We start from the raw sequence: 13012 nt of genomic DNA on the forward strand, positions 1-13012 counted from the left end.
TCTTTCTCTTTAGACTATGTGTCACCTAACAAACATCCCACAGACGGGGTCTGAAGTGTTGCTTGTCCCTTTGTGTCCCTCCAGGCTTCTCGTAGGAGCGCCCAAAGAAAAAGCCGTGCTTCCGAATGTCAACGAAACAGGCGCCGTGTACGCCTGTCCAATCAGCGAAGACCCCACAGACTGCACCAGGATGGATCTGGTCACATCAAGTAAGCATGATGCGCAGCTGCCTGACAGGATTACCTGCATAGTTTTGTTTTTTTCCCTGCAGAGCCACCTGGTGGTCAAAATGATCCATTTGCTGTGCATTTCCAGATCCATCGACTGGTTGTTCTGAACTTTTTCATTAGTTTTGATCATAAATTCTTGTTTAGTTGTCCTGTGATGGACATAGGCTTAAAAAAAAACATTGTTTCATCTCAGTGTTTATGAAGATGGATTTGTAAAGATGAGCTTTGCTCTAGAAAGTGCAACACGATGAAAAACGACCCAAAGCCTTCACTGTGCCATGAAAACTTTTAATGTTTCAGATGATCAAACACACTTTCGTAACGGACAACACAAGTGCACTTAAAGCTGCTCTGTAACTTTAACAAAAAATCTTTTTTTTTTCTTTTTGCATATGTGTTGAAACTTTCACTACGTTGTGAAACAAATAATCTGTGCAAAAAAAAAAACTGAGTTGCTCCGCCTCTTCCAAGTGCCAACTAGAAACAACCAATCAGAGCCAAGGGGAGGATCTTACCACTGTCAATCATGCTTGGGTATGAAACATCTTCTCCCCATCAGCAAAGCCTGTTGAGACTGCCTAAGAATAAGAAACAAACCCCACAAATCTCATTTATAATGAATCCTACTTTCTTACTTCCAGGCCTTTATTTTCTGTGTGGCAGATCAAATGAATCTTCAGCATTCAGGTTTATTCATCTTGCTTTTTAAGCACCAGGATATGAAACTTCTGGAGCTACATGTATTTTAATGTTCAGGTTAGGACGGCGGCTGCTCCAGTCAAAGCACATTTTTTGCGGGTTGATGTGAATCGGGGCGTGATCGAGGCTTAAAGGCTTATCACAGTTTGGATCAGTGTTCCTCTGACTGAAAATCTCCAGAAGCATGCTGGCTGTTTATTCAAATCTAGCAGCTGACTAGAGTGATTTGGTCTGATACGCTCTTTGGGAAATGTAGTTTTTAAAACGGTTTAAAGTTCTGAACACAGCCGCCCATGAACACGGAAGCAGGTGGAGTTTGGTTCTTGTGAGCTCTTACTGTTTCGATCCGGTTCTGTTTTGGGTCATCATCCTGCTGAAGGACCCAACGATGGCACACTTTCCGTTTAATAGAAAATTCATCGTATTTTTTTTTTTTTTTACTTGTGACAGAAGAAGCTCACATCACTTCCAGATTCCTTTAGAGGCAGTTAGCTAACAGAAGGTATAAACATTATTTTCTACCAAGAGAAACCTTTATCCCTGTCTAACCTTATCAAAGAAAATTCTAGCTGTTTTCATGTTTTATTTCGGGCCAAGACTTTAACACTTTAATTTCAATGAAATAGTTACATAGATTGGAACGCTTTAAAAAAATGTTAACGCCATTAAAACTTTTTCTTTTGACGCGTTTCTGGTACCTCCGTAAACAACCACTCCTGGGTACTTTAATGTCCATGTGAACAAAGGGAAATGCTTATTTTCAAGCAGTTTTTAGAACCAGGTGTTCGGGAACTTTGCCCAGCCTTGGCTGTTCAACTTGGAACTGAATGAGGTTGCTGCTGGTTCAGGTTCTGATGAGCATGTGACCATGTGAGCAAGTTCTTGTCAGACTGTCGCATGGTGCTGACTTGGACTTTCTCTCCCACATCCTGAAGTACCTGGCCCACACATGGTACTTCATCATAGCTCACAGTTTGATGACAGTGGCATCTAGTGAAATAGATCTAAGCAATAAATGACAAAATACATGCTGTAACCGCTCCCGTGATGTTGCATGTTCAATTGTATTTTTATCATGATATTGTTCAAAAAACACTAAAATTGTACAAAAATCTATTCTGGAAATAATAATACAAAGTACTGTTTTTTGCATTTGAGTCTTGAATTCAAAAATAAAAGCACAGAGATTACCTTCAAGAACATAAATGTATCATTACAATGGTCGCACCAAATGATATTTTCATGTTCAGTAATTATTAACAGGTAAATAATTTACCTCCATTAAAAAAACAAGCTAACTTCCCACAAAAGGCAAATATGAAATTCATAATCAAAACAGAAAATTGTAGGAATATTTAAATATTAATAGGGTTTTTTTTCTGAGGTCATATCACATGATACCCACATATGGCAACTACATGCCTACTGCTAAAAGTGGCACTTTTTATAAAATTGAGAAAAATTAACAAACCTCTTTGATGTGTCCAGGGACTGTTGGATGATGCAACATCTTGTTTTTGACTGGATTTCAAAATATAAGTCCAAAAATGGGAATTCCATGATGGTCGCACAACGTGATATTTTGTTAAATGGACATTTTCGGACAAAGTTTGTTTAAATGTTATAATAATGGGGATAATAATTGATAATTGCAGTGATGGGGAATTTTTAATGAGTCACTATTTACTTGTTGCGAATTCCTGACTCATGAACACAAACACAAATCTTTCTTACCTGACATGTTTCTCTTGTCTTCTCCCTTTTGAGGAGTGGAGGTGTTGTAGTCACGCTGCAGGGAAGCAGAAAATCATGGATTTGTAATAAAAATTCTTAGAAAGTCAAGTTACAACAATATATGAAAATGCTTTAATTACATGTATTGTATAGAAACAGCTTAGGGTGGGAAAAATGGTGAAACTCTTGATTTTGTGAACAAAAAAAGGTGGCGGGAGGGTTCACCACTGACTGAATGCCCTCAAGAGAAAGATTTTTCTCGGGAGCTTTTCTTTGAAATCTCTCAAACAGGTTGCCTTCCGTGTCTCGTACTCAGAACTATTTTGCTAACGATTCAAAACGAGACTAACTCTGAACCCGTGTGACAAATTCACAGCTGACCCGTTGCAGATAGTGGAGGGCATGTGGCTGGGCGTGACGGTGGCCAGCCAGCGGAGCCTGAAGGAGGGACGCGTGCTGGTGAGACGACTCCCTGTTCACTCCACTAATCAGCGCCGACAACATCAGGCATTCCAGTGATACCAGTGAGGTCACACTGTCGCAGCTCAGGTCAACCTCTGGTGTCACAAAATGGACGTTACACCAAGTGTTTAATTCAGGGAGCAGCAGCTCTGCACAGCCGTTCCACTTGTACCACTGTGAAGAACAATTACATCTTTGCAGACAATAAAAGTCAAAGCAGAGAAAAGAGGAAGGAAAATTATTCAGTAAATTAGACATAAGTCCTGATGAGTCTCATGTATCCTATTAAACATATCCGCTGAAAATAACAACTGTTACATAACTGTATGTAACCTGCTGATTTTGATTTTAGTTGATATGATATTTTTATTTTTGTCTGAAATGTCGCTAAATATAGCAAAAACGTCGGTGATTTGGCAACAGTGGGGTGAATATTGTTAACTGTAAACGTGCAGACCTGACCTGGTGGGTCGGTCTGTCAGTCAAACCTCTCACTGCAGAGCAGAAGAGGACAGAGGCTGATTTTTAAACCGTTGCTGACGAAGATGAGATTAGGGGATAAGATCAGCTTCACGTGTAAGTATCGGCTGATCACGATCCCCCAAAATTAAGGAAATTGGTCGATAAATCAGTTGGCCAATAAATGTATCTTATTATACATGTATATAATGTAAACAGCACTGCCAGAGATACAATACGTTTATAGCAGGTGTGTGAATGATCTAATGATTGGACTGCTGATTGCAGTCAGTTCACATTGTTAGCAGAACTAGAGGGCCCCAAAACCAAATTTCGCTTAGGGCCCCATGGAGGCTTGGACCGGCCTTGATTCGATCAGAAACGGCAGAGAACAGATTCGAGGCGAGGCAGGCGTTTCTCTTGCCTCATGGCAGGGGGCGCTCATGATTCCAGACATTGTGACTCCAAAACTGCAGAGTAAGAGACAGTAACATGGAGCTAGCCATGGAGCTAGCTAGCCATACAGTCAAGTGCAGCGATATATTTATAGTTTTCTCCTCTTATCACAGCAATCACTTTTTACTCATCGCAAAATAAACATTAAGCCTAAAACCATACTACTGCAACAGACTGAATGTTCTGTTCTTTGTGAGAAATATTCGAGTGGGGTTTTTTTGTGTCGTTGTTGTCAGTTGCTATGGCAACGAGTCTGAACGTAGCTGCGCTGATACAGAGAGCGAGAAAGACGTGGTTTTGAGTTGTACTTTAACGGGTTTTCCCTTTGCTGTGGAGCCCAGCACGAAATTAATAATATCTACATGTCCGAGTTTGATTGAGTTAACGGAATTAGTCTAAGGCGGCAGCGCGGCTTATCACGACATGTTCAACAATAGTCTTTTTGCCCTCCGGCTTTGTCCGCATGCGCGAAATTTCCTTATGTAAACAATAACGTGCAGGGGGTCTATATTTGTATATCAGATTATGATTAAGTCAGAATATCAGATTATGATTAAGTCAGAATATCAGATTATGATTAAGTCAGAATATCAGATTATGATTGAGTCAGTATATCAGATTATGATTAAGTCAGTATATCAGATTATGATTAAGTCAGTATATCAGATTATGATTAAGTCAGTATATCAGATTATGATTAAGTCAGTATATCAGATTATGATTAAGTCAGTATATCAGATTATGATTAAGTCAGTGCCTCACCAGCTATAAACCTCACCGCACGTCACTGTTATATACAATATGTCACAAGAGTGAGTAGATTTTTATGACATCGCTCAGCTTTAAAACCGTGGCTTCCTGTTTGCAGGCGTGTGGGCATCGTTATGTGAAGATCAGCTCAGACGACAGGCGGATGATCGGAAAATGCTACGTAAGGAGTAACGATCTGACGTTTGACAAGTTGGATGACTGGCAAGATGATGGTCATAACCCCTGTGACTATTCGAAAGACCACAGATATGAGGGAATGTGCAACCTGGGCATCTCCGGTTTCATAAGTCAGACTGATGTCGTCCTCGGCGCCACGGGAAGCTATCACTGGACAGGTGGGGTGCTGGGAGCTGCTAGCCCAGCTTCAGTCTTGAAACCAAACCATTTTCCTGCCTTGTAATTGTCTGTTTGCTTTGCCTTAAAGGGAATGTCCATTTAGCCCAGAGAGATCCAAACCCATTGAGCTATGGGATGGTTTTTCAGAAAACGATAGATGACGTGAAAAAAAATAACATCTATATAGGTGAGTTCTTATTCTCTGTTAAATAACAAACCCAATTAAAATCACAGGTGAAAATGTTTGTTGATGCCGTGCCATCATCCCCCAATCTCTTCCTGTTGTTTTCTTTCTTGTGGTTTGCGGCAGTAGTAACACCCGGTTGTTGATTATGTGACATGTGTGTCGGGGAAAAAAAATTGTTTCCATTCCCATTTTGTGAAATGAACCCATTTGGTACGCCTAAAAAAAACCACCTCATCCTAGTGCCAAAACTTATCCAAAAATTTGCCATTTTTCCCTTAAGCAGGTTTACTCTAGAAATGTCAACTTGTGCAATTATCAATGGATCAATGGGAACTGTGTTCCCATGGGAACTGTGTTCCCATTGATCTGTTTTGATTTACGATTGGCGTGAGCAGCGTTGTGCCAGTGATTGAAAACACCTGCTTTGTTTTTCCAGGTTATTCAGTTCTGGAGGAGCGGAAACTGCTGAGTCGTGACCATGACACTGTTGTGACGGGGTCCCCCAGGGATGAGTCCAAGGGCTCTGTGAGGTTGGGAGAACAGACGCTCAACAGAATCCAGATAATCCACACCATCCTGGGAGAACAAGTGGGCTCCTACTTCGGGAGCAGCCTGGCTGTCACTGACCTCAACAATGATGAGTATGTCTGTACTCAGTCTGTGGGGATTTTAACTGTTCACTTTTACTTTCATCCACGGTGATCAGCTCCAAAAAATGCCACTTTTGTAAAAAGGTTTTTTTTTTTTTTTTTACATATTTGCTGAAACTGTCACCATGTTTTCCTGTAATGGTAAGCTGTTTCTCCACCATTAGAATTCTGAGCAGCGAGTACATGAGCGTGATTTACAGCACTAGGCCCCGCCTCCTGACTCTGATTAGTTGTTTTTGGTGCAATTTTTCAGACTGCAATAGCAGCTCAGGCAGGAGGTGGAGGTGGTCAATCTTTTCGCAGATTATCTGCCTCATATTGAGAAGACGATTAATTTGTTCTTAAAAAAAAAAGAACTGGTGACATTGTTGATGTGAGAGGCGAATGACACCCAGACTCTTAACGTGAGGAGAGGACCAGAGTGTAGAACCATCAAATGAAAGGGAGAAACTGTCAGTTTTGGATAATACAGATTTGGTTCCTACAGGAACTATCTCAGTTTTGTCGCTATTCAGTTTGAGGAATTTAGAGGTGAATCAGGATGGCGTTTCAGATAACCAGGAGGTTGGGAAAGAAGGTGGGGATGTGGAGTTTGGCTGACAGGACAGATACAGCTGGGTGTCATCCATATAGCAGTGAAACAAAATGTACAATTTCTGGGAAAAAACTATTACCAAGAGGAAGGGGTAAATGATAAAGACTTGGGATCCCAGGACGGGGCCCTGGGGAACACCGGATGTGACAGATGGGAGCAGACAGGTTTGAGTGGAACAAACTGGAGCTTCAATGTAAACATGTGCAACACATTTCTGATTCTTATCTGTTCTTTTTCCTTCACGATCCTGCTCTACTTTGTCTTGGTCTGTCATATAAAGTCCCTGAAAAAATACATTGAACTTTGTAGTCTGAAAAAGGTTTTGAACATATGTTTCAATCTTTTTCTGATGTTTCTCGTTGTTTTGTTTCTTTCCCATCCCAGCTGGAACGACCTGATCGTTGGGGCTCCGTTTTACTTCGACCGCGGCGCGTTGAGGGGAGGAGCAGTGTACATTTTCATGAATGAGAACGGATCTTTCCAGAGTACCTGCTCCATGATGCTGACCGGTGAAGCCTTCTCCGGGTTCGGCACTGCAGTTGCTGCCATCGGCGATGTCAATCAGGACGGATTTCAAGGTGTGACCTTCAACCTGTTGTTTGGATCACATTTGTTTGGAAGATGAGATCACTTCTAAAGCTTAGCTTAAGGATTATTTGTGTTTTTTTTAGTCCACTGCACTAGAAAAACTCAGTGCAGGAATTCTATCCTGGTCAGAAATAGTGAAAACAAATTTTTCATAGACATCCCTGCTTTTCATTTCTCAGTTGTTTGTTGTTAGTATTGTTTCCTTGAGGCATCTCTCCCTTCTTTCTGCAGACTTTGCAGTAGGAGCTCCTTTTCATGGAACAGGATCGCTCTACATCTGGATGGGAAGTAAAACTGGAGTCTCCAAGGAGCCCAGTCAGGTAACATCAGTCCTGGTTACTGTATGCAGTTCGTTTGGAGCTTTTTGGTTAAGGCATTGTGATTAAAGCCATGTGTCTCTGTTGCCCTCTACAGATAATTGAGGGGAAGTCAGTGATCAATGGCAAATTCCAAACCTTTGGTTACTCCATAAATGCAGGCATGGACACGGACAACAACGGCTACCCGGACATCTTGGTCGGCTCACTGGATGACCGCGTAGCTCTTCTAAGGTAGAACAACAAAGAAATATCTATGTGGTGCCGTTTGTGAAGTTACACTGTCAAAAATTCACAAACAAAAAATTGGGTTATTTAGCCTTGCTGAAGGGGGAAAAATGGGGATTCGTTTTTCAGTCATATTTCCACCATGTTATTCGTTCATTTATAAATGTCAAAGTTTCAAACTTAGTATTTAGTTAGCAAGCCGAACATTTAGATTGATAGTTAAATATTTAGTTTAGAGATAAATAATTAGTTAATTAAATATTTGGTTTGAAGCTACATATTTAGATTGCTAATTAAATATTTAGGTTGGAGCTAAATATTTAGCTTCACACTAAACGTTTAGCTTGCTATCTAAATATTGTGTTTGTATTAAGTTGGTAAGCTAAATATAAAGGTTCATAAATTAAGTATTTAGTTAACCAGGCACACATTTAACTTGCTAATTAAATATTTAGCTTGCTAACTATCTGCAACACTTGCTAAATAGTTAGCAAGGTCTAACTATTTAGGTTTAACTTACACTTAGCAAGTTAACGTTGAATTGCTAGTTGCTAGCGTGTTAATTAATTAATTATTTAGCTTGGATCTAAATATGTAGATTCCTAAGCGCATTCTACCAAATCCTAAGAAGAATAAAAAGAAAGTCTCACTTTCACTATTCTGGCTTTTGGCAAATTGAGATGTTTTTGTGACTGACCTGAAACAGGAAAGGTCAGTGAGAAAAACATGGCTGCATTTGTGCGTTTCCTTCCAGAGCTCGCCCTGTCATTCACCTGACCCTAGACTTCTCTGCTGAGCCCAAGATAGTGGATCCTATGAATTGTCCTACAGCTAATCCATGGTAACGCCTCTCCTGAAACACCTAATTCTGAAACATCATCACAAATCATACTGCGTAGGATTTTAACATATTGTATGGCTTCTCTTATACTTTTACAGCATCTCAGTGACTGCGTGCCTGTCGTTCACGCTAAGCAACGGAAACAAAGACTTTAACAAAAATATCAGTAAGACGTTCTCACATACAATTTGCAACTTGACATAAAAAGCTTTAAAAAAAAAGATGTCTTCGAAACAACTTGTTGATTTGTTTTTTTTATGTCTTTTTTTTGTCGCAAAAGATATTCCTTGCAAAGTTGAAGCCGACACGCTGTACAGTAAAAAACCTCGAGTCCAATTCCTAAACGGTGTCAATAAATTCATTATAACTCTGACCCGGCCGTCTTCTAGTCCCGTCTGTCACGTCCTAAAACTAAGTGTTGAGGTAAGGATCCAACAATGATTGCATGTGTTTTACATACATACATACATTATTTGAATGTTTTTGGACTTGTAGTTGTCAGTCATTTTCAGGGCTTTGCATACAGGATTTTTTTTTTTTTTTTGCACATTTTGATGATGTTGACACACCGATGTGAAAGCATGAGCCGATATCAATATCCGATATTAATGTTGCCTGAAGAAAACGACCACAGCGCTTACTTCACCAATGCTTCTCTGCTTCAGTTAAACTACCCACGATCCTTTGCTGCATCACTTTCACATACCACATGACCAAACTCCCCGTCTAGAAATAAATGCCAATCAAATGGAAATAAATATCAGCTGTTGATATCGACCCAGTTTTATCTATCGGTCCGATACATTATGTTGGGACTAATATCGGTGTTACATCGTGCATCCCTAGTTACAGACATAAACCTTTTTGTGTTTTATTGGGATTTTATAAGGTAGATTACTGCTAATTATTTCAAATAACTAAAACAAACAACTAATCAATAATTACTGATATCGACTGTCATGAAATGCTTATATTGAGATGCATTTTTCAGAATTTTACACAATGAAGACGAAATGTTCAATTCACATGTACTTACCCTTATCAGTGTTTATTATTCAATTTACAGGAATCCAAGCTTGTAACATGTAATCAATACACTCTGTTAGAAAACAGAAAAACTTTTTTGGATGAGAAATAGTAACAGGAATGAAATGATAATGTCACAAAAATGTCATCAATTTAGTCAGAAGATCAGATTTCTCTAAATCAAATTAGAAGAAAAACCTGACCTGATTGAGAAAAATAGATGTTATTTTTGGATTCAGCGGTACAAAATAGTCCTAATGCAGTTAAAAAAAAAAAATAGACTACTTCCAAAAAATATTTTTTGTAACTGTCATCTGTCTCGTAAACTGTCACGATATGGTGACAGTTTTAACAAATATGGAGGAAAATCTTTTTTTTTTCTTTTTTAAATAAAAGTTACAGCTGTAAGAATGAAATAACACATGGATTAATTGACAGGACCGTGTGAAGGACAAGCTGGAACCGGTGGTCTTTTCCCTCAACGTAACGTTACCGGAGCAAGACGGCAAAGCCAGAAGCACCGAAGATCTCTTCCCCACTAAAAGTCCAGAGCAGAAACTCACCCAGAAAACGGAGGTACAGAACAACATGACTCAGTTAATGGGACCTTTTATTCCCAACCTTATACGTTGGGGATAGAAGGTCCCAACATATAAGGGGACACACCGCACATGTTAGCTGTGTCTAAAATGCTCTCCTGCCCTGCAGATAAACTTTCAGAAGGCGTGCGGCTTAGACAACAAATGCACCAGTAACCTGCAGCTGTCTGCAGAGTTTGCTCACGATAACGGAACCCTGGTCCCCAGGTAGACAAAACACTCTGAACCAAAAATCAGATTAGAATTCAGCGTCTCTTTAAGTCTGACGTTCTCGTTTTGCTCGTGTTCAGGAAGAAGCTCGTTCAGGTGCTCCAGTTCGACAAGAGCTTGAAAAGAATAAAGCTGCTGGTGGAGGTTACCAACTTTGACTCGCCTGGAAAGAAGGCGGAGGACGCCCACCTGGCCATGCTCAACGTCTCCATCCCCAGCGCAATACAGTACTCCGGCGTCAGATCTGACGTAAGTCCACCAGGGGGCAGTAGAGCTCTGGGAAGCTTGCATGAGGGATCCGAAATTGCGGTTTAAAAATGTTTTAGTTTCCTTTTAAATTACAGGGATGTAAAAAACAAAAATTAAACAAGAACAAATAGAGTCACCTAAAGTCTCTGAGTCATACTTTCTTTTTTGTTGTTTTTTGACCATGGTCTGTGCAGAACCCTGACGTAGAATGTCGCTTTGATGTGACAGTCATGTGTGAGCTGGGGAATCCACTAAAGGCCAAAGAAAAGGTACATGTTTTATCTTTTTTTCAGACTAACTTTCTAGTGAGCAAAGTTAGTCTGAAAGTATCTTATTTTCATTTTTTGTCACATTTAGACATTTCATACAGTTAAACAAACAAAAGGAAATCATTAATTGAAGCAAAGTCCATATCATCCTGGACCTACAGGAAGAATTACTTGTCCTCTGTCCTTACTTTTTGCTCAGTTTCACTGGCCAGTAACAAAGAGATTACCTAAATAAAACCTTCCTGACATCGGCTAAAAGCTCTCAAAAAGTAACACGTCATGGTCTGATCTAGAGACATCTGAGAAGAGATGAAAAACAACGTCTCTGCCATCTGTCAGTGTGAGGAGGGTGTCAGAGGTGTTTCTGAGGCTTTGGGGCTGCAGCAAGAAACATCATCCTTATATGAAGAAAACGTGGAATAATGTTGAACCTTGTGAAGAGCAGCCGGCAGTACCAGCATTACTCCGATCAATCAGGAGGTCACAAAAACCCAGAGCCACATCTAAAGCACATCTAATATATTTCCTGTCATTTCAGGTGTCGCTGCAGCTTTTATTTGAGACTTCGGGCATCGATCTGTACACGACAGCCATAGAGAGTCGACTGATGCTATCAACGTAAGGTCTCAATGCATCTAAATGCTCTGGTGTTCATTGAAGGCTAACAGAGATCTGTAAGGCGCTTGTGGTCTTCAGTAGCTGCTTCTGATTCTGGTTCCTTTGTGTTGTGATACCGTTGATCTGTTCAGTCTTAGTGAGCAGAGTGACCTGAGGCCGGCCACGGCAGCCCTGCAGATTGAAAGCGTCATTAAACCCTCCTTTTTCCCGTGAGTGTGGTCTCCTAACAGCTCGTTATGTGCATAAACAGTGCCTTGCAAAGCTATAAATATGCTGTTAACCGTTCAACATTTTATCACATCACAACCACAAACTTTAAGGTGTTTTGTTGGGATTTCATAACTACAAACCAAGAAAAAGGCTGTAGGTCATTGTTCAGTGGTGAAAAATGACCAACGGCTTTCAAAGGTCTTTTGTAAACATCTGCCGTGAATTTTATTCAGCTCCCGTTTACCTCTAAATATAATCCAGTGGAACGCATCAAAGGTTCACCCGATTAGTAAAAATTAGGTTAGCTCCACTAACCTTTTAGTTCTCAGTCAGCAGAGCTAAGTAAAAGGCTAGCTCTGCTAGCTCTAAAGCACTAATAATAAACATTACTGGAGCTAAAGCACTATACCAACATGTTAGTTAGCGGAAGATCATTCTAAAGTGCTAAATTCAACCAGGTTGATACCCACCGCATGTCAAATTTGACATTGTACACCCACTTGTGCATTTTCACTTCAGAACATTGTTCTTTGTAACAGAACTTTTCTCTGTTTGTTGTTTTTTTTTTTTAAAAGTTTTATAGTTACCTGATCGCAGATTTTGCCTAGCTCACCATAGAAGGGCTTTGGTTAGGAAGAACGCAGGATATCAGTTTAACTGTTTCCTAAGGAAGTATTGTCGATAACCAAAACTCCAACTGAGATGTTCCAACTTTAGTCATGTGAAAGTTTACAAAACAGCCAAGTATATTAGAGGCTTAGAATTTATTCCGAAATATGAATGGGGGGGAAGCTAACTGCGCTAAATGTTTTCAGAGTAAGTAAAAACGCTAAAGTTCTAAACAAAAAACCAGCTAGGCTATTAGCGGATTAGCAGAGGGGTGCCCACCACTGCAGTTCACCCATAGTGTTCATAAAATTCCAATAAAATATACTTTAGTTTTTGGTTGTAGTGTCAAAACGTTAAAGGTACTGTACAGTACAGGGCTGAACACCCTGGACATTGTGTAAAATTCTTCTTTGACTTTTTCAGGAAGAACTTTGTGGAGAAAACTAAATTTGGAGGGACAGTGAAGGGAGAGTATGCCATGCGCAACACCAGTGACGTCGGCAGTCTGGTGGAGTTCACCTTGAATGTGAGCCACCTCCTCAACTGTATATTTAATCTATAATATGTATGCTTTTCACCCACAGTTTCCTCATCCACACCCTGTCTTTGAAGTAAAAAAAAAAAATTATATTGTGTGGGAAAGAGAATTTTAATTGAGCCTTGTCTTGT

General features: G+C 40.0%; 1 protein-coding gene across 3 annotated transcripts in view; it reads left to right on the top strand.

The window, feature by feature from the left end:
- The window catches only part of itga3b (integrin, alpha 3b), a 39865-nt gene that overhangs the window by 18760 nt on the left and 8093 nt on the right, over positions 1–13012 (top strand). For all 3 annotated transcript variants that reach the window (XM_028028232.1, XM_028028234.1, XM_028028233.1), the window contains exons 2-19: positions 85–209; positions 3040–3122; positions 4909–5146; positions 5236–5334; positions 5771–5975; positions 6964–7157; positions 7399–7487; positions 7582–7718; positions 8467–8553; positions 8652–8719; positions 8834–8976; positions 10018–10155; positions 10288–10385; positions 10469–10637; positions 10832–10906; positions 11445–11524; positions 11656–11733; positions 12767–12869. In XM_028028232.1, the coding sequence (XP_027884033.1) occupies positions 85–209; positions 3040–3122; positions 4909–5146; positions 5236–5334; positions 5771–5975; positions 6964–7157; positions 7399–7487; positions 7582–7718; positions 8467–8553; positions 8652–8719; positions 8834–8976; positions 10018–10155; positions 10288–10385; positions 10469–10637; positions 10832–10906; positions 11445–11524; positions 11656–11733; positions 12767–12869 (2209 nt within the window). The remainder of the gene's footprint in view (positions 1–84; positions 210–3039; positions 3123–4908; positions 5147–5235; positions 5335–5770; positions 5976–6963; positions 7158–7398; positions 7488–7581; positions 7719–8466; positions 8554–8651; positions 8720–8833; positions 8977–10017; positions 10156–10287; positions 10386–10468; positions 10638–10831; positions 10907–11444; positions 11525–11655; positions 11734–12766; positions 12870–13012) is intronic.

Source organism: Xiphophorus couchianus, chromosome 9 (genome assembly GCF_001444195.1).
Source record: "Xiphophorus couchianus chromosome 9, X_couchianus-1.0, whole genome shotgun sequence".
NCBI lineage: Eukaryota > Metazoa > Chordata > Actinopteri > Cyprinodontiformes > Poeciliidae > Xiphophorus > Xiphophorus couchianus.